Source organism: Perissodus microlepis, chromosome 23 (genome assembly GCF_051167445.1).
Source record: "Perissodus microlepis isolate ML-2025 ecotype Zambia chromosome 23, ASM5116744v1, whole genome shotgun sequence".
In the NCBI taxonomy this organism is placed as follows: domain Eukaryota; kingdom Metazoa; phylum Chordata; class Actinopteri; order Cichliformes; family Cichlidae; genus Perissodus; species Perissodus microlepis.
In genome coordinates, this window is record NC_140482.1 from 29,692,744 (window position 1) to 29,719,110 (window position 26,367).

At 39.6% G+C, this 26,367-nt stretch overlaps 2 protein-coding genes across 25 annotated transcripts in view; both read left to right on the forward strand.

Annotated features, from left to right (window-relative positions):
* The window catches only part of kif1aa (kinesin family member 1Aa), a 50,951-nt gene extending 34,043 nt beyond the window's left edge, over positions 1–16,908 (forward strand). For 10 of the 23 annotated variants that reach the window (XM_084920367.1, XM_084920371.1, XM_084920382.1 and 7 more), the window contains 21 exons: positions 585–720; positions 1,821–1,983; positions 2,084–2,174; positions 2,269–2,387; positions 2,491–2,546; positions 4,290–4,398; positions 4,483–4,549; positions 4,836–4,920; positions 5,012–5,117; positions 7,704–7,730; positions 9,891–10,005; positions 10,124–10,257; positions 10,357–10,418; positions 10,503–10,648; positions 11,481–11,666; positions 11,832–11,903; positions 12,016–12,137; positions 12,587–12,730; positions 12,820–13,012; positions 13,281–13,399; positions 13,489–16,908. In XM_084920367.1, coding sequence (XP_084776493.1) covers positions 585–720; positions 1,821–1,983; positions 2,084–2,174; positions 2,269–2,387; positions 2,491–2,546; positions 4,290–4,398; positions 4,483–4,549; positions 4,836–4,920; positions 5,012–5,117; positions 7,704–7,730; positions 9,891–10,005; positions 10,124–10,257; positions 10,357–10,418; positions 10,503–10,648; positions 11,481–11,666; positions 11,832–11,903; positions 12,016–12,137; positions 12,587–12,730; positions 12,820–13,012; positions 13,281–13,399; positions 13,489–13,531 — 2,295 coding nt within the window. In that variant the 3' untranslated portion in view covers positions 13,532–16,908. Of the gene's footprint in view, positions 1–584; positions 721–1,820; positions 1,984–2,083; positions 2,175–2,268; positions 2,388–2,490; positions 2,547–2,657; positions 2,874–4,289; positions 4,399–4,482; positions 4,550–4,835; positions 4,921–5,011; positions 5,118–7,703; positions 7,731–9,403; positions 9,428–9,890; positions 10,006–10,123; positions 10,258–10,356; positions 10,419–10,502; positions 10,649–11,480; positions 11,667–11,831; positions 11,904–12,015; positions 12,138–12,586; positions 12,731–12,819; positions 13,013–13,280; positions 13,400–13,488 lie in introns of all 23 variants that reach the window. The other 13 variants (XM_084920372.1, XM_084920373.1, XM_084920385.1 and 10 more) reach the window with 5 other exon arrangements.
* A 1,756-nt stretch (positions 16,909–18,664) lies between these two features.
* On the forward strand, positions 18,665–26,159 carry scly (selenocysteine lyase). 2 transcript variants are annotated; one of them, XM_084921596.1, is made up of 13 exons: positions 18,665–20,247; positions 20,327–20,424; positions 20,746–20,855; positions 21,258–21,358; positions 21,459–21,636; positions 22,265–22,392; positions 22,697–22,852; positions 22,936–23,042; positions 23,153–23,189; positions 25,188–25,271; positions 25,409–25,508; positions 25,675–25,750; positions 25,856–26,159. In XM_084921596.1, the coding sequence occupies exons 1-13, from the start codon at positions 20,245–20,247 to the stop codon at positions 26,007–26,009; spliced, it is 1,332 nt and encodes a 443-aa protein (XP_084777722.1). In that variant the 5' UTR covers positions 18,665–20,244; the 3' UTR covers positions 26,010–26,159. The 2 variants fall into 2 exon arrangements, with proteins under 2 accessions (XP_084777722.1, XP_084777723.1); XM_084921597.1 differs by having other exon boundaries at positions 18,665–18,760.
* Positions 26,160–26,367: the final 208 nt, after the last annotated feature.

Consider the following 26,367-nt stretch of genomic DNA (forward strand, 5'->3'; position numbering starts at 1 on the left):
CCATACAAACATGCTGGTCAGTGGCTTTGACCAATCACTTATCTCGAATGTAAAGAAAGGATCCTGCCATCATACACCGCTGTGTCACCAGTGTACACGTTTACTTCACTCAGATGGCACCAAACTGTTACTTTTGCTAATATTCCTGCCTTCTCTCCAACTGATAGATGTATTTTGTTTTTTTCAATTTTAGAAGAACTACTTTTACCATTTAAGTTTCCTTTGATGCATTTTCTGTATTTATAGAAACAGCCTCCAAGTACAAGGGCCAAACTCTGAATCATCTCCAGACCTTTTATCCACTTAGTTTATGAAGAAATTACCAAGAAATAACCCATACCCGTCATTAAAATTGCCTTTGAGAGAATTCCAACTACATCTGAAATATGTGACTATGTTTAGAAATGTGTTATTTCTCTACAATGAATGCAATAGTGGCGCTCAAATGGAGTGGAAAATGCAAAATAAAGCCCTCGTTATCATATACAATAAGTGAAAAATGTTTTGGTAGACAACTAAATGAGTAAATGATGTAACTGTTTAAAAATCTGAGGACTGTTCACCACTCTGCTGTGCTCCTGCAGTTCCAGTCAGAGTCCTGCTCTGTAGGACTGTCCCGCACTGGGATTTCTCAGGAGGAGCTTCGGATCGTGGAGGGAGAAGGGCAGAACGCAGAGATGGGGCCGTCAGCTGATGAAGTCAACAACAACACATGTGCGGGTAATCGTATTTTACGAGTGAATGGACACATGTTCTGCGTGTTTGCTTGTGTCTGTATGTGTGTGTATGTCTGTGTGTGGTCTCCTTTTTGGCTCAGCAGACTGAAAATTCACAGGAAAGACTTTAAAAGAAATCATGTTAGATAGGCTTGGATTGGGAGGGCAGACAATGGTGGCTCATGTGGAAGATGTATAAATTAGCCCAAATGCTTGTCTCCAATTTCTTGGTAACTCCAGTCCATTCCTGGTCTGTTCCAGTAGAATTTATTGACAGTCGGCTCAGCATCTACCTGGAATGCAACCTACCCAACAAAAACATTAAAAAGAAGTGTCTAAACATCACTGAGATCTGTTGATGAGTAAAAAGGTGAAAAACTTGTCTTTTGAAGTCATTGAAAACACATTTCTTTACTCCTAAAGAAAATTTACTACTAAATGTGGTTGAAATCTAAAAGTGGTTGAAGTCCTCGCCAACCTCCCCTCAGACAACCAGGAGATTTGAACCCAGATGCTTCTTGCTCTTTTTTTATTAACACTAATGAGATCATCTAATGGTCAGAATGATGCTGTAAAGTATTCTGCGCCAGACATTTTACAAATAAAAAAGATGCAAAAAACAACCAAAAAAGCAAAAACACCCACTAAATCTAATAAAAACACACAAAGGAGTAAAAGGAGAGGCCTTTTTAAACAGCAGGGATTTATATAACATCCATACAGTGTTATACAATGTTGCAGTGTCTTTCACCTCACGTACATGTACGTAGTATTTACCAAAGTCAGTGTAGAATTAACAGTGTCTGAATTTCTTGATCAATAAAATAGATCACTCTAAGTAGATTGATGATTTATTCATGGCCTTTAGATCAAAAAACTAGAATATCAACATTGAAAAGTCAAGACCCTTGTTACTGGGAAACCTTTAGGTTGTCCAATATCCTAGAATAATAAAGCTTAATCTTTAAAAATTAAACATGAAGGTCACGCCCACCAACCAGATTTAGGTTATGAAAGAACATTCATGGATGTCTAGTCTAGTTTCCAACCTGCATTTATTTTTCTTTTTTGCTTTTCCTTTTTCTTTTTTGTGGTTCCTTGCAGCTGGATCAGATGAGGTGGAGAATCCACTGAAGGCTGGTCTGGATGGAGCACTCGATACAACTCTGGAACATCTCAGGATCGGTAATATTTTTACCTTCAGAGTGACTGTCCTGCAGGCCTCCAGCATCTCTGCGGAATATGCCGACATCTTCTGCCAGTTCAAGTAAATTGCTCTTCACAATATTTCCGCTGGAGATTTGTGATTGTTGGTGTTCTTTTTACTGTTTTACATGCAAACTTTGCATTGATTACTTTGTCTTTAGCTTCATCCACCGCCATGATGAGGCCTTTTCCACTGAACCCCTAAAAAACACAGGCCGCGGCCCTCCTCTCGGCTTCTACCATGTGCAGAACGTAAGAAGAGTCGGCTCGTGTCCTGCACAGCTTTATGCATTGTTCTGTATTTAATAGGTTAGGCACTAAAATGGATTGTTTTTTGTTTTTTTAGATTGCTGTTGAGGTTACTAGATCATTCGTGGACTACATCAAGACTCAGCCAATTGTGTTTGAAGTCTTTGGCCACTACCAGAAGCAGCCTTTTCTTCCTCTTTGTAAAGATGTCATGAGGTACTGTGTTTGCTTATAGCATTTACTGCATTTATACACATACTATGATGAATATGCTTGCAATTCTTTATATTCATACGTAACTGTGTGTTGTGACACCCAGTCCACTACGCCCCTGCAGGAGACAGTTTCCACGAGTGATGCCTCTCTCCAAACCAGGTAAATAAGATGCTCTGCTCGTGTCTTATCATTTATTTTTGTTGTATTGCTGTTGTACTCGTCTGCTTGCAAGTCGTATCATCTCAGCTTCATGTTGTTGGGTGCGAGCAGTGGATCCTGACGCCTCGTCGGACCGGGAGAAATCGCTGGAGCTCATCCGATACTTGGTCCCAGATGTGTTCAATGGGTCACTGGTGGACTCGCTGTCAGGCCACGCTCTGTCTGCCGCTGGCTTAGCTGCTTCCTTCCTGCTGGAAGGAAACGAGCAAGCTCAGCTGCCAGCTCCACCCATCTCTATCTGTTCAGTTATTAAAGCTCAGAAGCCGGGTTGGTCACTGATTGGTCAGATCCAAGAGAATCCTGCAACTGGAAACCCTTTTTTATATCGAGTGTTTTTCTTGGTATGACTTAAATGAGCCAAGTGCATTTTAAAAGCACTAAAAGTATCTCTTCCAGCTCTAGGGTTTTGTGACTGAGTCGCCTTGTAGATGAAGCACTAACACAAATATTCAGTGTCAGTTACTAGTTGCTACTTGCTGTGTAGTAAAACTCAAGTTAATCGATATAAAAGGGGAGTTTTCATGTGTCAGGATTCTGCAGTTGGATTGGCTCTCTTGTACTGTGTGTTCACTGTTATGTGGTGCATTCCCCTTGCAATTCCCTCTTTGAGCTCCTCTTGATTGGATCACAGTGCCTTTCTTCTATATTAGTCTGCCACGAATGAAACTCTCTCCGATGGGAATGTTAACTATAATGTACATTGTGGTGCATATGCATATATAACACACCTGAGATTTATCAATCCCTGGGAATAAATTCACATGTTATAATAGGAAAGCAATCAATCCAAGGAGGTAGAAAACAAACAGATGAAGAATTAAATACAGCAAAAAGGCAACCATTTTACAGGCTACAAATTTGTCTCACCTACTTTTAACCTGTAACAGTACAGATATTTAAAGCAGTATATGTCTATCTGTAGTGTCACATCAGTTTTGAGCTGGCTAAATTTTTAAAAACATTTTAAGGAACAGCTAAAAACTAAAACCTGAACAATATTGGTGTTAGTTATCCACCAGATTGTTATTTCAGTTATTCCATTGGCTAAGAATTATATTGCATCTCTAAAAGTGACACTTGAAGCACCTTTAATATATATAAATACATAGTAACTCCCACAAGTATGCATCACATTATACTGTATTTATTCTTATAAAATTGATTTCTGCTTCAGCTTGGGACAAATTTAAGGGATGCATGGATTTTTTTTCTTTACCTCTGAACTGCTTTTGGGCACCAGTGGAAATTAAAGGATTTCTTTAACTCTTGGTCAGTCTTATTAACATTATAGACTTACTGTACAAAAATGTTACTATTATCCATCAGGCGACCAAGCTTTTATAGAGATTAAGATGTCTGGCATTGTAAATATCCCCACTTGGTCACCGGGAACGTTAAAGTGCTTTATAAAGACATACATATGCATTCTCTCACCTAAAGGATGGTTCAGACTTTTATTTCTTTACACAGAGCGGTCAAAAATGTGCTAAGTGAAAAAAAAGCTTCTTGTGCAGTACTGAGTGGGTGCTCCTTCCCTGAATCACTGATTTCCTTTCTTCTCCCGTTTCTCTTTCCTTTGTAGGGTAGGTAGCTGTTCTCCCTGCTGTTAGCTGCTAGCCTGCGCTAGGTTTACCCCTATTGTGCCTTCTTGTATAATCCTCTTTCTAATCTTTTTCAACACAGTACCTGCCACCAAACTGACGGCCATGACCCGTCCACAGGCAGGACCCTGTCACTGTAAATATGACCTCATGGTTTTCTTCGAGATCTGCGAGCTGGAGGCGAACGGGGAGTGAGTATCCCGAGTCAGCAGAAAATTGGGAGAATTTGTTGGGCCACAGAAATCGCTGAGACTCTCTTTTTTTCTGTCATTCAGCTACATCCCTGCAGTAGTGGACCACAGAGGAGGAATGCCCTGCCATGGCACATTTCTTCTGCACCAGGTATCTTAGTCAGGCTGGGAGCAAATATGTTGCAATCAAATCAACTGTCATCAAAGGATCTTTTATACCTGAAGACATTCGCATTTGCCCTCTCATAGCTCTGCTCTGAGAGGGCAAATGCAATTCTACCCAGATTGACGCAGGACGAATGACACACATCAAATCTCCAGTTTGGTCTTAGTAATTGTAGGCAGCCTGTTCAGTGGATGTGTCACGCTCTGCAACCTTTGAAAAATGTCTTAAAAGCATATTGTGTGTTCTCACTATATCCTTGTTCCTTCTTCAGGGCCTCCAGAGGAGAATCACCGTTACTATTGTACATGAATCTGGAAATGACATAGAATGGAAGGAAGTCCGTGAGCTTGTTGTGGGTAAGACTGATGTTCAGCTTCTCTAAAGCTGAATACATTTTACCAATAGTCTGTATGAGGTGTTCTCACTGAGGCATTTCTGCTTTCCCAGGACGTCTGCGCAACACGCCCGAATCTGATGAGACCATCATTGATCCTAATATTCTATCTCTCAACATTTTATCTGTTGGATATGTCAGGCCCCTGCACGATGACAGGTATGTACTATGCTTAATGTTTGAAGCAAATATTTTTCATTTAAATAGCAAAATAGTTGCAAACTACTGTGTTCCCATAGCTTTTTGAATTATGTGGCAGCTCAGCTGAATTTGGAAACCACTTTACAGTTCTGATGTTTGTGAGTCTTATCTGAGAGTGTGCGTTACTGCTGCGGCAGCTCCTGCACTGGAACACGACACACGGCAAATGCATGGCACATATGGGGTGACCAGGTGTCCTCAAACTCCCACATTTTGATTAGCTCATGTTTACCAGAGTCAACAGATGCTTGCAGGAAATATGTGGCTTGAAAATAAGTGTGCTGATTTATGAAGTTACCATAAAACCTAAAAATGATTTGGAAACAGAATAACAGCTGAAACAGAAGCTAACAGTTTTAATGCTTTCTGGAAAAGACAAATGAAATAAACAAGTATGTAAAGACCATTAAAACAAGCCTTTGCTTCCATTTGTACTCGTAAAAAGTAAACCATATTTGTTCTTCAATTACAAGTGAGATTTATGAAATAATTTATAGCCCACAAAATCTTTAATGACATCTAATCTGCTGGGATCTGGTCACCCTAAGCATATAAGTTGTAAAAAGCATGGCAGCAGAGTCACAGCTTGAATGTTATGTAAGGAAACTCTGCAAATTCCCTTTGTGTTCTTATCGTTATCACTGTAACTGCATGAATATGCTGTAGATCCCTCTTTCTGACAACAGCAGGTCAGATGCAGAGTCACTTTCCTTGAGTTATTTAAGAATCTCTTTAAAGCTACACTTACCACACCAGTAGCTCTGAAGTCCCTCGTCCATGCTGGCTGCGCGACCCTCCTTGGTGTTAATATATGCTGCTGTTGGTTGTCTCATTGCACCTACATGTTGCATCTCACTGTGTTCATCACCTCTCATTTAAATCCTCTCATCACTGACCCCAGTGCAGGTTTAAAAAGTGTTTTTTATTAACCGTGCACCTTAATTTTACTCTGTGTAAACAGATCAGTATAAAATAGAAATGCATGCCCTTCTAACTTTTCCACTGCCATGCATATCTTTACTTAAATATAAAATCACTAACACACCTTTAATTATTTTGTTGTTGTTTTCTACTCAGTGCAGAGTCATTCATTTGACATGCAGCATTTCATCATTTTATTAAATCACCTGATTGACCTTCACTTTTCTAATGACCCTGGAAATGATGTTTCTGGGTGTGATGTACAACTGGAGCCTAGTTTATAAAGAAAAACAGAAGAACAGAGAAGGTGGATTGTTCACTTAATGAGTAATGGCATTACTAACACAAAGTTCACAGGAGAGAGGTTAGAATGAGCTGTTGTGAATGTATAACAGAAAAATATGTTCTGACTTTTATACATGCAACTTTTTGTACAGACACTCATTTTATGCATCATTTCCTTGCCTCCTTTTCTTGCATTTTATCACAGATGCAAACCAAGGAGGTAAGAGAGGAGTTGAGCCAACATCCATTTAACAGAATGAGAGGCTGCAGAGACATCATTTTAAAGTGATTTTAATTCAAAGTGTAGTACAGAAGCAGTATCTGGCCATTGCTTTGTTACAGCCTGCCACTGGTATTATTTGATAGCGGTACACATTGTGAGAAGAGTGTAGAGATATCATGCATTTTTTTTTGATAATCCTCTCCACACTAATGGAGACAGGCAGAAAGAAAAAATGAATACAAAAGAGTAATTACTTCTCCTGTTATGGTTTTTACATACCTTTCAAGCTCAAAAGACTTCGATAAATTACATAAATGTATGTGCTTCCTCCTCCTTCCTCTCCTCTGTGTGTTTTATAAATTGAGACATCCTTCAGGATTGATTTAATGTGGAGTGTCTGGCAGAAGGATGGAGGAGAAAGGAGTCGAGGAAGTGCAAAACAGAGAAATGTAAAAAGCCCAGAGTTTGCACAGCTTAATGTTAGCATCCCACCAGTAGAGGGCAGTAGGTTTCTTTTTTACAACTGATGAGAATTTAGGATTAAACAGCACTTAATAAATCAAGTAATTGCTGCCATAAAAGATATTATTAACTCTTTTTTTGCTTCTTTATTAATATCTAAAATTACTTAACTCTCATCCTTGTATAAATCTTATGGTAGTAACTCTTATGTAGTAGTAGACCTCCATAAGTATATTTACAATATAAGAAATATGAATGATAATATTGTAATTATTCACGTAAAAAGTCCTGAAAATTATAGCGCATCCTGACCCTGCTTTTTTTTCTCATTGCTTAATCTCTCTTGCTTCCCGTATCGCCAAGAAATCTAACAACATCAGCAGCAGCATCGTCCAGATTTGGGTTTACTGCGTTTTAATGTAAAGCAACCGAGAGCTCCATACTGTACTAACCTCTAACCTCTGCTGGAGCAGCCTTTCTTTAACCCTAATTGTTTGTCGTGTTATGGGCTCAGTAGCCAAAACTTAAGCTTAATGGCTAAGCGCCAGATCAAGCTGCGGTCCAGTGTGGTCAGAAACTAACATCACAGTATATGATGCTAACATTTTTCTCCCTCCAGTCCACTAACGGAATGTTGTTTTTTGCTTTTGCAGACAGTTTCTTGATTCGGACATGCCTAGGTATATTATTTGCCTCTGTTTTCATGCTCTTAAGTTACACGAACGCCTCATCTTTCTAACGTCCTCCATACCCTGTCATCTCTTTCGTGATTTTGTTACCTTCTCTCTGACTCTGTCATTGCTGTCAGCATTTCAATTGTGCCTCTTTGCTTCTCTGGCTGTGTTGGATGTGTGTTTGAGCTTCTGTCAGGCCGATGACGGACGGGATCTGCATGGCTCTGCTTTGTTTCGCGTGGACTGTCCTTGGCTGTGTCTCTGCTGGAGGTGTCGTGGGGCCAGTATCAAACTCTCGGTTTCCACTTCAGCTGATGAGGCAGATTTTAGAACACGAATGTTTACTCTGTCTTTAGCCTGTTTGTTTACAAATGCTCCTTTATTTGCAGATTACATTGAGAAGGCAGTAAAGTAAAACTATGAAGAAGGTGCATTTGTACTGGTTACCAGTAGAGGGTGGTAGGAATCCATCACAGAAACATAGCTAATTCTACAAAGGCAAACTGATATTTAAAAGAGGCTAAAAAGAGGTTATTTTCTGCTTTTGTCCCTCAACACTGTTTCTTATGTTCATTTTTTTGGCCTTTACAGTGAAGGAATATTTTGAATCCATGGATATGATTTTGTTAGTCACCTCTAATCCCAAGAGTCAGAGTGTTTCCCATCAAAGCTACAGAATATTAACAGGAACACTGTTCGCCCGCTATTTCTCAAGTGCTGCAATATGGATCACATCATTTACAGTACGCGCTCTGGCACGATACTCCAGTGCAGCTATTAAAATGTATTCCAGTGAACCATTACCTCACCAGTAGCACTTTACACAAAATTGCTGCAATGTTGTGAATATTTTTAAATCCTACTCGTACCTCAGCAGAACTCTGCCAAACACCAGAAACAAATGGTTCCTCACATGTTATGCCAGGAGCATGACTTCAGTGCTGGCTCCCACATTTTTAGGAGGCAGTAAAGTGCAGAGAAGCACATGTTGGAGGGGCGCAGGGAGGAAATTGCTTCGTTGTAGTGTAAGCGAACAGGTTTCTACTACTGGGGAAAAAAGTGTGCATGTGTGAAGGTGTGAATTTGTATGAACTTGCTAATTGCTGGCAACAGAAAAGGCACCTCTCCTTTATTCACGCGAGCTCTGCGCATAGATGTTTGCTTTCTTCTCAGTGACACTCTGTTCACTTTCCCACAAGGTCACCTCAGTCCAAGGCCAGTGGGCCCAACATCTGAACCTCTTGAAGAGTCCGTACGGCCTCTTTTCATGGCTTACAGAAACATTAGTTTCCTTTTACAGTTCTTGCTTGGATTATCTTTTTTAGATTTAAGGCAGCACCGGGCTACAGGCCAGAATAATAAGTGACTTCAGTGTGTGATTATTTCCCCTCGAGGGACACGAGGAAAAATTGTGTACATTAGTGTATGGAGTAAATCATCGGAGGAATAGAAAGCAGCATTGTTGTGCTTGAAGAATGGTCCCGTGCTGTTATTTGACCTTCTCTAACGTACAGTAAATCAGCTGTCCTCACAGAACCTCTCCGCTCTATCTGATGAGCTTTGATGAGTTATCAGTGTGAAAAAAAGGCAAACAGCATCCCAGCCACACAAGCACACAAGCACAACATACTTCCTGACTCTCACTGTCTATTCTTTTGCTGATTTCCTCTTTCTCACAGCATTTCCCTGGGAGTTGACCATAGGTATTTCACTGCCCTGTCCCTCATGTTTACCTGCTCGTGCCTCATCCCTCCATTGCCTTTCTTTCTGTACCAATATTCATCTCTGCTCTCTTTGCTTTTCTGTGATGTTTTATACAAAGCAAACATAACTCAGTCTGTTTGTTGCATGCAAAATGATCATATAAGCGCTTTTGTTTTATTGAAAACTAGAGAAATATTTACTAAAATGTTTATATATTGCACAAGTGGATCAGTAAATTGATTTGCTTCTGTTTATAAATCATGATATTAGGGCACATTTTTCTGCTTAAATAGTTTATTATTGGAAATTTTTGGGATTTATCCAGTTTTTTATGTTTACATCTGCAGAGTAAACTTTAGCATGGGTTAAGCTCTGGCAGCTAATCTGTTGTTTTAATAGAGGAACTTGAGTTTCGACTGCTGATTCAGTTTCTTGGCTTCTTGTCTCATCGGACCACCTCAGAACTTTCTTCCGGTTTGAGGCTGCTTGGGATAGCTCAATGCACAACTCCCTGCTCCTAAACCGAGTCACTCCATACGGGGAGAAGATCTATATGACCCTCTCAGCCTACTTGGAGGTACTGTACACTGCCTGCATTCATAAGAAGGAGAAATAGCTCTTACAGGATCAGAGGTGACGTGTGAGTTACTCTAGAGGAACAATGTTGGAAATGTCTCCTGTTTTATGAATTGCAGATGGAGAACTGCATGCAGCCTGCAGTTATTACCAAAGATATCTGCATGGTGTTTTACTCTAGGGACACAAAGCTCTCAGCTTCCCGATCAATCCGTAACCTTTTCGGTACTGGTAGCCTAAGAGCTGCAGATGGGTGAGGCATTTTAATCTTTAAAATCATCATTTAGCTAATCTGTTCTCTCTGATGATGTTCTAAAAAATGTTAAATGCCCTCTCACTCCTGTTTTTTTAGAAACCGTGTAACTGGAGTTTATGAGGTCAGCCTGTGTCACCAGGCAGATGCAGGAAGCCCTGGTAAGAGGCAAGAAAAAAAATGGTACAGTTTTGCATTTAGCTCAGTCGTCCTGAACTTCTAACATTGCACCCATCCCTCACCAGGAATGCAAAGGAGACGCAGGCGGGTGCTGGACACCTCCGTGGCCTACGTCCGTGGGGAAGAGAACCTGGCTGGATGGAGGCCACGTAGTGACAGCCTCATTCTGGACCACCAGTGGGAGCTGGAGAAACTCAGCCTCCTCCAAGATGTAAGATTTGTTTAATTTTTACTGGCTCTGTTCTTTCGCTCCGGTTGAGTTATGCCTCGTGAATTTTATACTGGGCTTTGGTGCAGCTTTGCAGTTCATCCACTGCCAGAGACAAGTTTAGGGAGACAAGTTGTTACTTAATTGAGCCTTCAAAGAGTAACTGAGATGAATGTCATTCAAATTGTACATTTTCCTTGACAAAAAATACCGTCACTAATTAATGCTGGTTACGTGTCAGTGAGGGGATATTGAGGTTTTCCTAGGGCAAGTGAGAGACATAACATCTCCCTTATCTCCTGGGTCTCCTCCTGGTTAGACACGCCGGAAGACCCTCAAAGAACTACCTCGTCTGGCTCCTTTCACCCACTTTCACCCAGAAGAAGCTCATTTCCACCACTTTCTGTCACTACCCACAGCTCATGGCCACGTGTGAAAATGGGAATCATCCAATAAACTGACAGTTCCGACTCCGTGCTCAGATTTGCCTTTAGTAAAATGGACCATTGCCACTCTTACCTCACTCCAGATTATTCACCAATACATTTGTCATCCTTCTGCTTCCACTTGTGAGCAGCACCCCAGCTTTCTAATCAATGGATAAAAAGAATTTGCCATCAGAAAAATATGAATAAAGCCAGCCGAGTCCTAGGGTTTATATTGCCCCATTCAGTTTTCTAATGTATGATATTAGAAGTGCCACAGAGAGCCGGCTCTGCTCCGTGCTTCTGATGGAAACCAGACTGGAATTTATCAAATAAACAGCTTTCCTTCCTAATTTCCACTTCAGGCAGGGGGCATTGTTTGCTGTTAGTGACTGATGTTTTTCTGCTAGGTGGAAAAAACCAAACATTACCTCCTTCTGAGGGAGAAACTAGAGTCCACGCTGCTCATGGGCCAGGAGACCCTTCAATCCTGTGTCACCGATGAGCTGAATGAGTCTCCTCAGCCCGCTGAGATGGACCCGGAGGTCAGCTGCAACGAAATCACCACTGAGAGGCAGAGGGAGCTCGCTGCTAAGGTCAGCCGTCTTTACCCTGTCAATAATTTATTTCAGGTTTGACTTTATTGTAATGGGTTCTGTTCATATAAACATTCCTGTCAAGCAGAAATGTAGTGCTTATCATGTCACACGTGATTTTGTTATATAACCCGACATTTTAAGCTCTCTCCTTTTTCCGTACAGTGTTTGCGGCTGCTCACTCACTCCTTCAACAGAGAATACAGCCATGTGTGTGTGAGCGCCAGTGAAAGCAAGGTCAGGCTTTAAGGGTTTAAACACACACACACAGAAAATCAGATTTCTGTTTTTGTCGACTGAGTCCTCACATTTGCTCTGCTGTGGATCCGTGTGACTGTGTTCATTACAGATTTCTGAGATGTCCATCACAACGTTAAGAGAGTCCACTTCAATCTCTGCTCTTAACACAATCACCCCCTCCTCTACATGCCCTTCACTTGTTGAGGGCTGCTACAGCAATGCTGGACTCAGGTCAGTGCTCAGATTGACATGGTTGTTGTTAGTAATTATCAGAGCCGGTCTGCAGAGCAGAGTGTTGACATTGGCTGCAGTTCACTTCCAGGGTGCTCTCAAGATGTTCCTCAAAGACATCTAAAATAAGTATTAACATCTCCTGCTGAAAAAACTAAAAAATATATTTAAAATGAATAAATAAAGTCGTAGTTCCAGAAACTCTTGACCTTAAGGTTTCCGCTTTCATACCAGACCCACATGTAATAAGACAGAGATATAGAGCTGACAGAGTTGAACTCTCTCTCTTTTAAGGTGTCTGACATGTTTCATGTGCTTATCATCAGGAACAGAATCAGCAAATAGGTCTATTATTTTGAAATTCTCTGGTATTAACAGTATTTGGATCCTGTAAGGCACAGAGAGCTCCTTTGTTGCTAGAGCTCAGATATTCTCTATTTTTACTGCAGACCCCCTGTCCCTCGCTCTCGTATGGTTAGCCCCGGTCCTGATGCACAGCAGGACGCAGAGGCCAAGAAGTCCATCAACGGAGCCTCTGAAACTAAACCTCAGACCCAGAAGTTTGTCCCAGATATTCAGGAGATTCGAGTCAGGTGAGGAGGAAGAAGTCATTTCAGAACATTTTATTATTTGAGCTTTACTTCAGACCCAAACATCCTATTATATCATCTTTATCTTTCAGTCCCATCGTGTCGAAGAAGGGTTACTTGCATTTCCTGGAGCCACTCACCAATGGATGGGTGAAGCGCTATGTTGTCGTGCGGCGGCCATACGTCTACATCTACAACACGGAAAGAGACGCAGTGGAGCGAGCTATTCTCAACCTCTCCTCTGCCCAGGTGGAGTACAGCGAGGACCAGCAGGCAATGTTAAAGGTTGGTGAACCAGACTCCTCCATCAACAGTTTTATTAAGTTATTTTTTAATGAACTTCACTTTAAGTCAGATCAACCCAACAGGTTTAAGTTACACACATCGCACAGTAAGTGAAAGTTAAGGTGCGCACTTTCAATTTAATAAAAATAGCAAGTTAAGGAAACAGGTAGAGTAGAAAGTAGAAAGTTGAGTGAGAATCATTCAAAACGTTGCATTAAGCTTGTTGCATTAAGCTTGTTGCATTAAGCTTTCGTGGCTCTCTCCACAGACCCCAAACACATTTGCTGTGTGCACAGAACATCGTGGAATATTGCTTCAAGCCACAAATGACAAAGACATGCATGACTGGCTGTATGCTTTTAACCCGCTCCTTGCTGGAACTATCAGGTAAGTCCAAAAAAATCTCAAGGTGGAAAAAAAATTCTAACTGCAAACAAAATCTATTTTTAATGGACATTTTCTCATCTATCTCTCAGGTCAAAGTTGTCGAGAAGACGAGCCGGACAGATGAGGATGTGAAACAAGACATTTTAAAAAATGTCATGAGAGCAACTCAAAGACTATGATGTACATAGATCCTTGTCTCTATCCCGTTTCTCCTGCTGAGCCCCGTCTCCACCGCTACAGTCACCAACAACCATCTCTCTCCCCCCGTACGTTCTCTGTTTATCACTAGTGTCCTCAGCACCTAAAGCACCCATTTCCTGTCAGGCCTATTCTGCGATGTGAGTCTCTTAGTCTGAAGAACCTCTTCAAAAACCTGTCACTGTACTGTACTGGAGTTTGTTCATAGCTGGACGAGAGAAGAAAATGGAGGGAGTAGCAACAGTTTCTTATCTCAGATTACATGCGTTTGGTAATGTACTGTAGTTGTTGTCGGTGACACATCAAGCCTTATACATCAGTTCTTAAAAAAAAAAAAAAAAAAAAGCAGTGACAGGCATGTTTTCCTAAAGCTGCAAGGATCACATTGCTACATTTGCATCAGTAAATAGAAAAACTCTTCTACAGCTATATATAAAGGTCTAAACTGATTTGCATACAACATACAGCTAAAAAATACGAAGGGACAGTCACGTGTCTCTCTCTTAGGAATATTTCTCTCTTCTTTCTGGTCCATAAATCCTGATATCCAGTAAGCTGCTTCCTCTTCCTAAAACTTCTAGAAACCTTAGCACACACAGCCTGGCACGGGAATGGCATCTCATCATAAACTTTATGTCGCTGTAGTAAATTCATGTTGTTTTTAGCTACTCGTAGGAGCACTGAGGGTACCTGCATTCCCACAAGAAGTAATCAGATGTCATGACATTAATTCTCCCATTTTAATCTCTACCTGTATTTTATTTGTTTTAAAATGTGATATATTTAGATATTTAACAGTTTTATTATTTATTTCTGCGTGTATTTATTTTACAAAAAAAGCATTTATATTTCTAAAGTAGTAGTACAGTGCAATTTCTGCACACTGCACTTTTTAATGAGTTCTTTAACTGTTTAAATGATACAACCTTTTCCCCTCGCAATGAATATTACTGAAACAATTTAATAACTCACAGCTTCTTTATGCTGAAAATTACTTGAATAAATACAATCTGATACGCGATTAGCATAGTCACACCTTAGACCCAGCTAACATGCATTTAAAATGCCCAGTAATTAGGTAGATGATATAAGTAGGTGGCCAGTTCATTCTCTGCTGCACAAAGCTACCTTATTCAATCAAAAGAAAAAGATGAAATCTTCTTCACAGTACAGAATATGAAGCTGTTTTTTTCCTGAATGATATGTATATTGATTGAATGTAGTGCCTCTCTTTTCAGGCATACTGCACGCTACAGTATGCCTCTGCACCAGTTGCTTTGAAACTACATCCTTCATGCTGCTAAAATACTGTTCTGGGAGTGTCTGCAGGTCATATCATCACTTTCCTGCCTTCCATCATCATCATCCTCATTTCAAGTCCAAGCAGAAGGTTTCATTTATGATATCATAAAGTGTGGAATTTCCATAACACAAAGCATACTCAGAGAAACATATTTCAGGATTTTCACTCATACAAAATGGCCATATTAAAAGGAACCCTGACTATGACCACGTGTATAGTTTATTATATTAACATTAAAATCACTTAAAAGGGATGCCAATAAATCCACTGTAGATGTGTTAGTAGTTAAAGATTTGAACTCGAATGCTACCTTAGTTAGAAACACTGAACACGTACAAACTGCTGAGCTGATCGAATGGTCAGATTTTCACTTTTTTCTGTGAACAGAGTCGTGACCTTTGGTTTGCTTTCAGAGCAGAGGGTTTACTGTCAGCAGCAGCTATTGTTTCCCATTTTTCAGGTTTCTTCAAGATATTTTGAATCACTACCCAAAAACATTTGGGCGCCTATAAAAAGATTGCTGGAACAGCATTTAGTTTCAATGATCATTTCCAGCAGTATTTGTCAGCTTTTTTAGTGACTAAATGCATTAAATGCATTAGTGCTGAGAATGCAGCCACAGGTTCTTTCTCCTTTTCTCAGCAGCAGGAGATTAATGATCATGTCTCTTCTTTCCTCACTGCTGGAAATTACAATCAAAAGTAGCAGGGATACTGTTTATGGTTTGTATACTGCAGGTTGTTAAAAAGAGCATTTAGTTTATGTCACTGACCCAGAATGCATTGCATACTAATAGTACTTGCAACAGTTTTGTTGAATGTTGGCTATTTAAAGCATATTAAGGCCCACAAGTTAAATAGTCGGGGCTCCTTTTACACAGTTTTAGTCCTGTTGGCAAATTTTTGATGAAAATGCAACCATGCCTCTCGTTTAAAAACCCTCAACAGATAAAGCGTGTGAGCTGTTGTGAGAAGTTGGACTGATGAGCGTGCCTCAGGTCATCCAGCCTAGAGAGCACGCTCAGTGCGAGCATGACGTGTCATTTGAGAGTAAGTGAGAGTAAAATTAAACATAACTCCAGTTCAGTATGTTCTTAGTTTGGCTGCTGATGTAATACCTTCATTAACGTCTAATAAGAAGTATCTTTCCAGAGGTTTTAAAGTATTCTGTGTGCTATGGAAATCATCAGTTCATCGACAGTTGAGACAAATCAAACAACCAGAATATTTTTTTGTAACAAACAGATTAAAGTGTACTTCAGGCCACCATATCTCAAACATGTTTTTGTCGCATCTCATTTCCTAAAATTCAACGTGGTCAGAAAAACGAATGCGTGTCCCCGGGTTTGCTCCAGTCTGGTCTCCATGGTGACTTTTTTCCTCATGTTTTTATTGGGCCTTTTAATGTACATCACATTTGAGCCAACCAAAGTTTTGTTGTTGCAGTCACAAAAATGTAACACTGAATGTAAACTGATCTTTGAAAATACTTACTCTGCTGAAATAATCGTTTTGAATTGTCTTCACATTCCGGTTCCTTATTGATTGTACGTAGGTCAATATCAGGGAACCTTATGGAGGCTGTGGGACATAGCAGTCTGTCCACTAATGTATGGGAGGGTGGTGGTTCACTGTGTCCCAGCTGGGCATCATGTACAGAGTAATGCTGTAGGTTACCCTACTGTCGAGTTTTCAGTATCACCGTCATGCTCTTGGCAGCCTTCACTTAATCTACTTTTTCTAAACCCTCCCCTTTTCAAGGAACATCATTTCCATTTTTGTGCTTCCATATCTTTTTCACACCATTACTTTTCTTTCTCTTCAGATATTTTTTGCATTGTATATAAACATGATTGCTGTGAACACTGTATTATAAAGTTGCACCCATTTACAAATGGGCCGTAGTTCAGTCAATGTCTCTGAGTGTTGGAGTTTTAGCGTCAGCTGTTTGTGTACACTAAACACATTGTCATATATGAAATAAACATGGAAAATATGCAACACAAAAATGACTTCTCTCTTTTTTTGTTAAAGACAATACACCTTTTGTTTTTGGATTGTCAGTTGGGCAATCACAGATATTGTTATGATGTTGATAATGTTTATATGGAAGACCCAAACTCAAAAACCCCAAATCAGACTTTAACGTACCCAAAGAGCTCTGCCATCAAAGTCCATTTGGCAGACTTTGCAGCTAAGACATAGATGCATCACTTTAGTCTGTCATGACATCAGTTACAGCTAACTGTTCCTCCTTCTGCATTGCTTGGCTTATCAGCTATTTAACAGGTAACTATGCTCAGCATAGAAACGTGTCACATGTCAGTCCTTATCTTGAAGTGACTCTAAGCCCAAGCCAGCTGTATTAGTGTTAGAATTATGAAGGTGAGAACTGTATGTTGGTGTTGTATGTTTTAATAGTACTCACCAGAGTACAAATCACACATACTTTTCATGATGCATTAAACTGGAAAAAAATTGAGGCCTGCAGTTTGTGAGCTGTGAGCCCATAAAGTCATCAGGAAAGCATTCACTGAGTTCACAGGTTAAGTAGCCAAGGCGGTTTTTCACACACTTCTATATGACTGAAAGTCTTTGAACATAAAATGTGGGTTAAAACATTTCAGCAGCTTCAAGAGGATTAGGGCCACTGGGGAAAAAAAAAAGTGGGCACGTCTTTTTTTTTTTCTTCTTTTCCTGAATTCTGAGAAAAAAGTCAGAATTCTGACTTTAATCTCAGAATTCTGAGAAAAACCTGCATCAATCTTTTATATACAGTTCACGTCATTTGTGAAAAACATTTCTGAAAATGACCCCATCATTTCCTCCATATTATGTAGTTGTAATAAAGTATAATACATATAAAGAAAATTGGTTCATATCTATATTTAAAAATGTTTCTTAAAGTTCATATCGGACCCGAGAATCCATTACTGGCCAGGCTCAGGGACAAGACGGAGACAAAGAGTCCTGAACTGAAATCGTTAGGAGAATTCCACAACAGCTTCCAAAGCGAACAAAATAGCTTGTAATGTCCCAGGATCATAAAAGTTGTTTTCTAAAATAACTTTTAACTGTAAAAAGAAACAACTTTTTTTTTAGTGAATCAGCCTTTTTATGTTAGAATTAAATAAAGTTAAATAAAGCAGTTAAATAAATGTACACTGCCTGTTTTTTCGAGCTCATGAAAAGTTGTATTTAGAGATGTGTAGTCCTCAGCCACGCTAAAAAAAATTACAGACAAATTATGGATAATTATAAATTAAAAGTCCCAAATGAATACAGACTATTAAGAATTAATTAATCGGAGAACAACTACGATCAGAGAAATAAAATACTCCTGGCACTTTCAGCTCCCAGGCTGTTGCGAAGCAGCAGACGCCAGTGTTGCCATGTCTGTGTGTCAACGTTTTTTAAGAGCTGTTTCTAAAATAATTCTCTTCTTATTTTACTTACTTACTGTTAATATAGGTCTTCATCTACTAGATTTAAGTTGATGTTGTTTTTTTTATTATTTTTTCAACATGGTTCCTGCCGGACTTCAAACGAAAATAAAACTAACCCTTCTGAGTCTTCCCCAAGTTGTGAGGTGACAAATTTCTGAATAATTTTTGCTTTTTAGTAATTAATTATATTTACAAAATAAAGAATAAAATACTGAAGAACATGACAGTAACACTCAACTCTTGTACTTAATAAATTAATATTTCTTGTGCGTTTTCTTCGAGATTTTAAACTGTGGGGTTTCCTTCAACAAATCTGGCAACCCCGTCTGGGACGCGACAGAAACATGCTAGCTGGCTGATGATTGACCCGTATAGTTGTAAATCCATTTAGGAAATCTTCACATCAGCTTACAAGGTCAGATACAAGGCTTTGGCTGTCCCTGGAGGATTCCGTTCCTTTATCAATTTAAGCTTAAAGGCGGAATCACAGTTAAATACGATCTTATAGCGAAACTAAGTTAGCTAAAAATTAGCTAGCTGCAGGCTAAAGTGAGAGCTGTCACAGAAAGTTAGCGCTAGCTGGATAATGAAGAGCTCGAGCTGACCGACAGTGTCCCTAAAGATATCTGTGGTTGTTTTAAATACGTTTCTGTGTGCTGGTTGACTAGAACAGTGTTGTGAACAGGGCGCTATCAGCTGGATGTTACGTTTCCTGGCTACCGACAAGACACTGGACAACTATGACCATTAAATAATCTTTTTTAAGACTGTGTGTTCACTGAACTTTTAGCACTATAGAGGGTCTGCTAATAAGTGCGCATTTTTATTCATAAATTTGTGGAGCTGTACGTGACTAACTCTGCGTGATGAAGCAATCCAAACCGTGTGCGTGGCACAGTCACTAGAATTGGCAAGCATTCAGTTTGTGATGCAGAAAATCCATGAAAAAGTTTTAGATAAGTTTTACACTGCTGGAAATGCAGCGAATGGGACACAAGTTAGGTAGTCATTTAAGCCAGTGGTCCCCAACGTTTTTTGCGCCACGGACCGGTTTATGCCCGACAATATTTTCTTTAAGGTGTCGCGGATAAATACAACAAAATAAAACTAGTACCGGTACCGAAAAAAAGAAGATTTATTCATAACACACGTGAAAAGACCCAGGAAAACAGAGTTAACGATAAAAACGATAACAAAAAACACTGAAAACCGATAAAAACCCTGAAAACCATACATTTTACACCTGAGCCTCAACTCTCGCGGCCCGGTACCAAACGACTCATGGACCGGTACCGGTCCGAGGCCCGGGGGTTGGGGACCGCTGATTTAAGCTATTTATCACAGAGAATATCCAATCACTACGTTTCAGTTTCCTTTTTAATGTGCAGCTGTCACTTTAGAAATAAACAGCATCTCTTTGATGAGAAATCAATTTAAATCCATTAAAAAGCAAAGAAGCAGATGAACTGTGAAATAAACAAAAGTTGCATATTCAACAACACGTCTCTGTTTTCCATATCCTGTCAGTCTGTCTCTACAGATTACAGATCGCAGTCAGAGGAACAAAATCTTGTATTTTATGCAAAATAACAATAATGTGTATATCTTTGTATAATTAAAACAACTTAGTGAAATAGATAAATACTTTAGTCTTTATTTATAATCCAGTTTTATAGACTAATGCTGGTATCACTACCAAAATATTTTGTAGTGACTGCAATTTTTACACTTTTGGTGGGCGGATTCAGGGTAAGCGTCTAAACTCATTCAGTCACATTTTGATGTGTGACTGAACAAAAAACTGGATCCCAGATATCAGAATAAAGCAAATAAAGGGACACACACACGAAGTATCAGCATCTGCCGTCAGTGAATGTCATCTTATTTGCAGACAGACTGATGGTAGTTATAATCTAGTTATAATCTAATTTATCTACTCAGACATCCAGGTAAATGAAATAAGTGTCCTTTCCTCTCCAAGGGTATTATGGCCAAAAAGCTTGATGATGTCCCGTTGGTACAGGGTCCGACCTTCAGTGAACAAAATTTTCATCACTTTTCTGAGATGAATCTAGACAGGTAAGAAAATAATGTTGATATATATCAAGTTACTTGTACAGCAGCTGTGATGCTGTAACTTAGGACTGCTGAATTAATATTGATTTATCATAATTACTGAGGTTATAGGTAGGTTTTAGAAAATTTGTGTATTTTCTTTAAATATTTTTCTTATTTTAAGAATGGTCAGAAACCAAAGTAATTGATTGCAATTTAAGTAATTGAAATTTCACTTTTTTATGAGTTGATCTTGTTAGTAGATGGTTTATTAATATGTTATGACGCATATACTTCCCATAGGACAATGCACAAAGTGTGATGAGAGTATTTTGTATATTTCAGGATCTACATGGATTACAATGCTACTACCCCTCCAGAACCAGAGGTGATTCAGGCCATTTCTGAAGCCCTCCAGGATGCCTGGGGAAACCCAAGTAGCAACTATATAGCAGGTGAGGAAGGCTTGAAGCTGTGTCAAAACTAAAAGGTTTAAAATTATTGTTATTATTTTCATTATTTTTCCATGTGTATTGAATAAAGTTTTGTGAGAATTTGTTTTTTTAAATTCCATATTGTATGCGCAAATCCCAGCCTAGTGACAAGAATTGGACATTAGTGCTCTAACTCTGTATTCCTGTGTGAAATATGACAAGGTCACTCTACCAAATAAATACAATAGAAACTGTTAAAGGTATGTTGTGTAATTGGAGGAGGGAATACAATCACAGCCGTTTGTGTGGATTAAACTTGTGTCTTTCTCTGAGTGCTGAATGTGAAGTTTTTACTGTTCTAAGTGAGTTTCACTGTCAAAAGAGAATGCTACATCTTAATGTTTCAATCATTTATATTTTCAGGTGCTAAAGCTAAGGCTATCATCAATCAGTCCAGAGAAAATGTGGCAAGAATGGTTGGAGGGAAAGCAGAGGACATCATTTTTACCTCAGGCGGAACTGAGGTGGGCAGGGCTCTTTTCTGACGCAAATAAGTTATATGTGTAATTTATGATTCTGGGACATTACAAACTGGTCATTTACAGCAAAGACTTTGTCTTTCAGGCCAATAACCTGGTGTTGCACACCGCTGTAGAGCACTTCAGGAAGCACTGCAGGGCTGCAGAACAAAGTGCAGGACACCAGAATGGATGCACGGGCCTTCCTCACATCATTACTTCTAATGTGGAGCATGACTCAGTCAAACTAGTTGCTCAGCACCTTGAAAAGGAAGGAAAAGCGGGTAGGAGGCCACTCTGTGTAGCTTTTATTAAAATAAAAGATTAATAAAGAAATATTTCCTGTATTACAAAGGACAGTCTATGCTTTTCTTTATTTTACTTTAAAGAGAAATCTGTCAATAACATGCTTCAGATTTCCTGTGGGCAATCAAAATGTCTAAAATAAATATCAAGACAATTAAAGGTCTTAAATTATTTTATATCCCATTTGCTGCCAATAACATTAATGTCATAATCTTTTTTTTTAATGAAGATGTAGTACCCTCTATGTGCCAACACATAAGAGTGCTAACCCAATGGAAAACTTTAATTTAATTCTGCTTTTTTACTTTTTAATTATTAATTATTGAGTTTCTGAAAAGGTCTTGAAAAGTACTGATTTCCATTTTTAAATAGTGCCGGATCCTTGATACTCTTCCAGTCATGGTTCATGTTAAATGTTGCCAAAGAAAAAGTGGATTCAGCATATAAACTGCTAAAACACTGCCTCCTGGTGGTGAAAGTTTTGGTTTAATTCTGTGGAGGGTAATTACAAAAAGTACCTTTAAACAAATCAAGATTCGCATAACCTAATGTAGGCTCCTTGCCTTTAATTACTCTCTCAACTTTGTTTTTTGTTTTTTTCCATAGACGTGACTTTTGTGCCCGTCTCTAAGGTGACAGCCCGGGTCGAGGTGGAGGATATCATTGCCGCTGTGCGCCCCAACACTTGTCTCATCTCTGTTATGCTGGCCAACAATGAGACGGGAGTCATTATGGTAAGATGAGAGAGAGGCTAGAAAATCCATCAGCCGAGTTTCTGCTAGTACTAATCTATCCATTCATCAATTTTTTTCCACTTACCCAGTTCAGGGTCGTGGAGGGGCTGGAGCCTATCCCTGCAATACTAATGTTAGAGAAATAATTTTTTGGGATCTTAAATTAGACGATTAACACGTAGGATAGTGTCTAGCTTTAAAGGAGCTTATTTTCTTATTAACTCATTACTTATAATTGCAATGTGTCTATGAGTCTATGCAGCTCTGTGTACAGCTGAATGCTGAACCACCTTCTTGTTGTCAGCCCCTTCAGGAGATCTGCCAAAGAATAAAGTCTCTGAACAAGCAGCGTGAGCGCCTCAGGATCCTGCTCCACACAGATGCTGCTCAGGCCTTGGGGAAAATCCGAGTTGATGTCAGTGATCTGGGAGTGGATTACCTCACCATAGTGGGACACAAGGTCAGGATCTACTGTGTGGGACATCTTAAGAGCTTTTTATAGCAAGACTAAAATGTTATTGAGAGGTTTTGTTGCGTTTCTAGTTCTATGCCCCTCGCATTGGTGCTTTGTACGTGAACGGCCCCGGGACCAAAACTCCATTGTATCCGATGCTTTTTGGTGGAGGACAGGAGAGGAACTTTAGACCAGGGTGATGATCTTTACTGTAAAATACTGAATAAGAATGAAACACTGGTAATAATGAAATAAGTGCAGTTCTAATTTATAAGTGTCTCCTTTCTGTCTTTGTTATTATTACAGCACAGAAAACACACCGATGATTGCCGGTCTTGGAAAGGTGCGTTTCCTTCACTAAATGTACAGTACTGGAATGATTTCTAGGACTTTTCTAATGTTTCTCTTGAAGCATAAATCATTTATTTTCTAAATATTTTCTCAGTTAGAGGCCCTCAAAGTACAAAGGGATTGTTTAAAATAATTTTTCCAGCATTTTTTTATTTAATCAAAATTCATAAGTGAAGGACATATCCACATGACATTTTCTGGCCAATAATGGTTTAAACTGATGTATGAAACCTTGTATTTCATTAGTTGCATGTTGTAAATGCTTTATACATACAGCACTATTAAGTGGTACCACAGTTTCTTTACAATAGAACTGCAGTGGACAAATAACATGAACAAACACATGATATTATTTTGGTTTGTTGTACTGAATGTCTGCATTAATTACTATGGTTAAAAGCTGTCAATGTTCGATGACTAAAAATGGTTATTGCTTGTGGTGGAGATGGAAGATTAATCAGTAATGCTCTAAATATAAATAATATGACACTTTCCAGCATTTAAAAAGCTTTCAAATAAAGTGATTTATTGTAGGTGAATGTTTATTGATACATTGTTTACCACAGAAGCTGTTGTGTTAGCATTATAATCATGGGCAAAGCAAAACACTTATTATTGCTACAAATACTTGAGTTACATAATATAAATATTGTACTACAAGTATACTCACCAGTCATTTAATTAGAAACACCATAGAGGTTCTCTTTGTCTCAGCTCTGAGTGTCAGGGGGTCCAAATAAAGTTGGAAACATAGCCACTTATCCAACTGTGGTCATGGGGAGGTCTGAACTGGTCCAGCTTAGAGCCAACACTTGGACAAACCCAGCAAGTATGGCTGAAACAGTGACTTTACCTCCCTAGTTTACTGATGAAAACTAAATCGCCATTGTTTCCACAGCAGTGGTCAGATCATCACTTTCAAAGCAAGAAATATCTTTTGAAGAAAACAAATGCACATGTGTTTGTTTTTTAAAATACATTTAATTGACAACCGATTTGGTTAGTAAAAGGATGTGAACAGACAAACAAAGCCAAAGCAGACTAAGGCTATTGTTAGATCACATTTCAAAAAGTAACTATAAACAAGGGGACTGTAGGGACAGAGCCATATTACCAAACAAGTACATGGAACAAGTTGGTGAGGAATCGGAGGATGATTTTGAACTGATGTGCCAGCTGAGGCGGGAGCTGAAACCACAACGATGCAATGACCATGAAACAGACAAAGAGAGAGTAAGAAATAGAGGTGTTGGGTAGACACTAGAGGATGGGTGTTATGAACGATACCCATCCCTAGGTACACCCTGAATCCAATGTTTTTGGACTGTAGGAGGAAGCTGGATTACCCAGAGAGAACCCTAAAATCCTTGAACATGAGGATTACACAGAGAGAGACCAGGAGATTCAAATCTGGAGCCCTGTTCCTCCAAAATGACAGTTTTAACCACTGCGCCACCCTGAAGCAGGTGTTTATTAAAGGTTTCTGGAGCTGTAACCTCTAGAATCGACACTCAGACCATGATTTATCGCTAGTAAGAGGTCAACGGTGTGCCAGAAAGAAGAAGACTTCCCCTACTGCTATTAGTCCACCTGAACTAAACCAAAAGGCAGATTGGTTCATGAATTCATGCTATTTTACACTTTATATTGTTTTATATTCTTTATATTGGCAGACAGAAGACTGCCTGAGAAACCTCCTGTGTGTGCCTGAACAACATTTTTACATTCTATGTGAACATTTTTGGCCTTTTTTGCCAGACAGAAAACTAGGAAGAACAACATGCAGGAAACGCTTTGGGGTGGAATCGAAGTCAGACCCTTGCAGTCTTTTGGCATATGGGTCACATCTGCTGCCAAGTGATTGTCCTTTTTTGCTTTATTGAATAGTAAGCAGGTGTGGAGGTGTTTCTAATAAAGTGCTTGGTAATTAAATAGCTGTAACAGTGTGCCTCTTTTAAAGCTACCTATTTATTATTTGTGTGTCTATTAGGCTGCAGAGCTGGTGACCTCTAATCTGTCAGATTATGAGAGTCATATGCAAAGAATTAAACTTTACTTGGAAGAACGACTGCAGGTGAGCTTGAGTCTGATGTGCACCTTAGTTTTGTTTGTTTGCATTGTGATGAGTGGTCTGGAAATTGTGGTTTTGACGGTCTTTCTCCTCCTTCTCTGTAAAACGTACTCCTTTGCGTTTCTTTCATTCTTCCAAAGGCCGTGTTTGCAGGCAGGATCCGCTTCAACAGCCATTTCCTCGGCTCTGATATCCTCCCTAACACATGTAACGTGTCCATCCTGGGCCCAAGATTACAAGGTGATGTCATGACTCTTCCCTGTCCTATGTCTGTTTTGGCTTGCTGGTCCCAACAGTGTCCTCTAACCCTACACCAATGTTTGTCAGAGGCAGGTCATGACCTGCACGAGGCTATTTGTAAACTACAAAGGCTTTGAATGATTAATCTCTCCCCCTCGTGCTTTAGGCTGGAGAGTATTGTCAAACTGCAGGAGGCTGCTAGCCAGCGTCGGCGCCGCCTGCCACTCAGACAGTGGAAACAGGTAAAAGAGTCCCTCTTTTCAGCTGTTATGCTTTTGTCCACACACTGTATTGTTTGCTGTTAGATAACACTCCCCTCCTGCTCTCCTCTTGTTTATATCCATCAGACCTTCCCACATCCTTCTGAGCTGTGGCGTCCCCTCAGAGGTGGCAGCTAACGCTATGAGGCTGAGCGTTGGCAGGGAGACGACTGAAGCAGATGTGGATGCAGTTGTGGAGGACCTGAGGGAAACCGTGCAACTGTTGGAAGAAATGAACTGATGGCTTTCATTTGCACAAAGTTATTCTGCAGGTCAAATAAGAATGCACAGAGCTAAACATGCGCCATCTGTGTTTATCGACACTTTAACCGATCATGTAAAATGCATGAAATATTTCATATAAATAATAAAAATGGAGAACTCAAAGTGACCTTAGGGGTGATGTTATGTAGGAGTGTACTCGGCTCCCATCACGTCATGTGAGGAGCTCTTCAGCTAATTGGAGTCGGGGAACATGTGTGAGTGTTATGAAATAAAATATTTACATGCACTTTTAATATTTTCTCAAGTCAACGATGAAATGTTTCATGTGGGTTATAATATTCTACATGTACCAGCTGCTTATTCGCCCTTCTCTT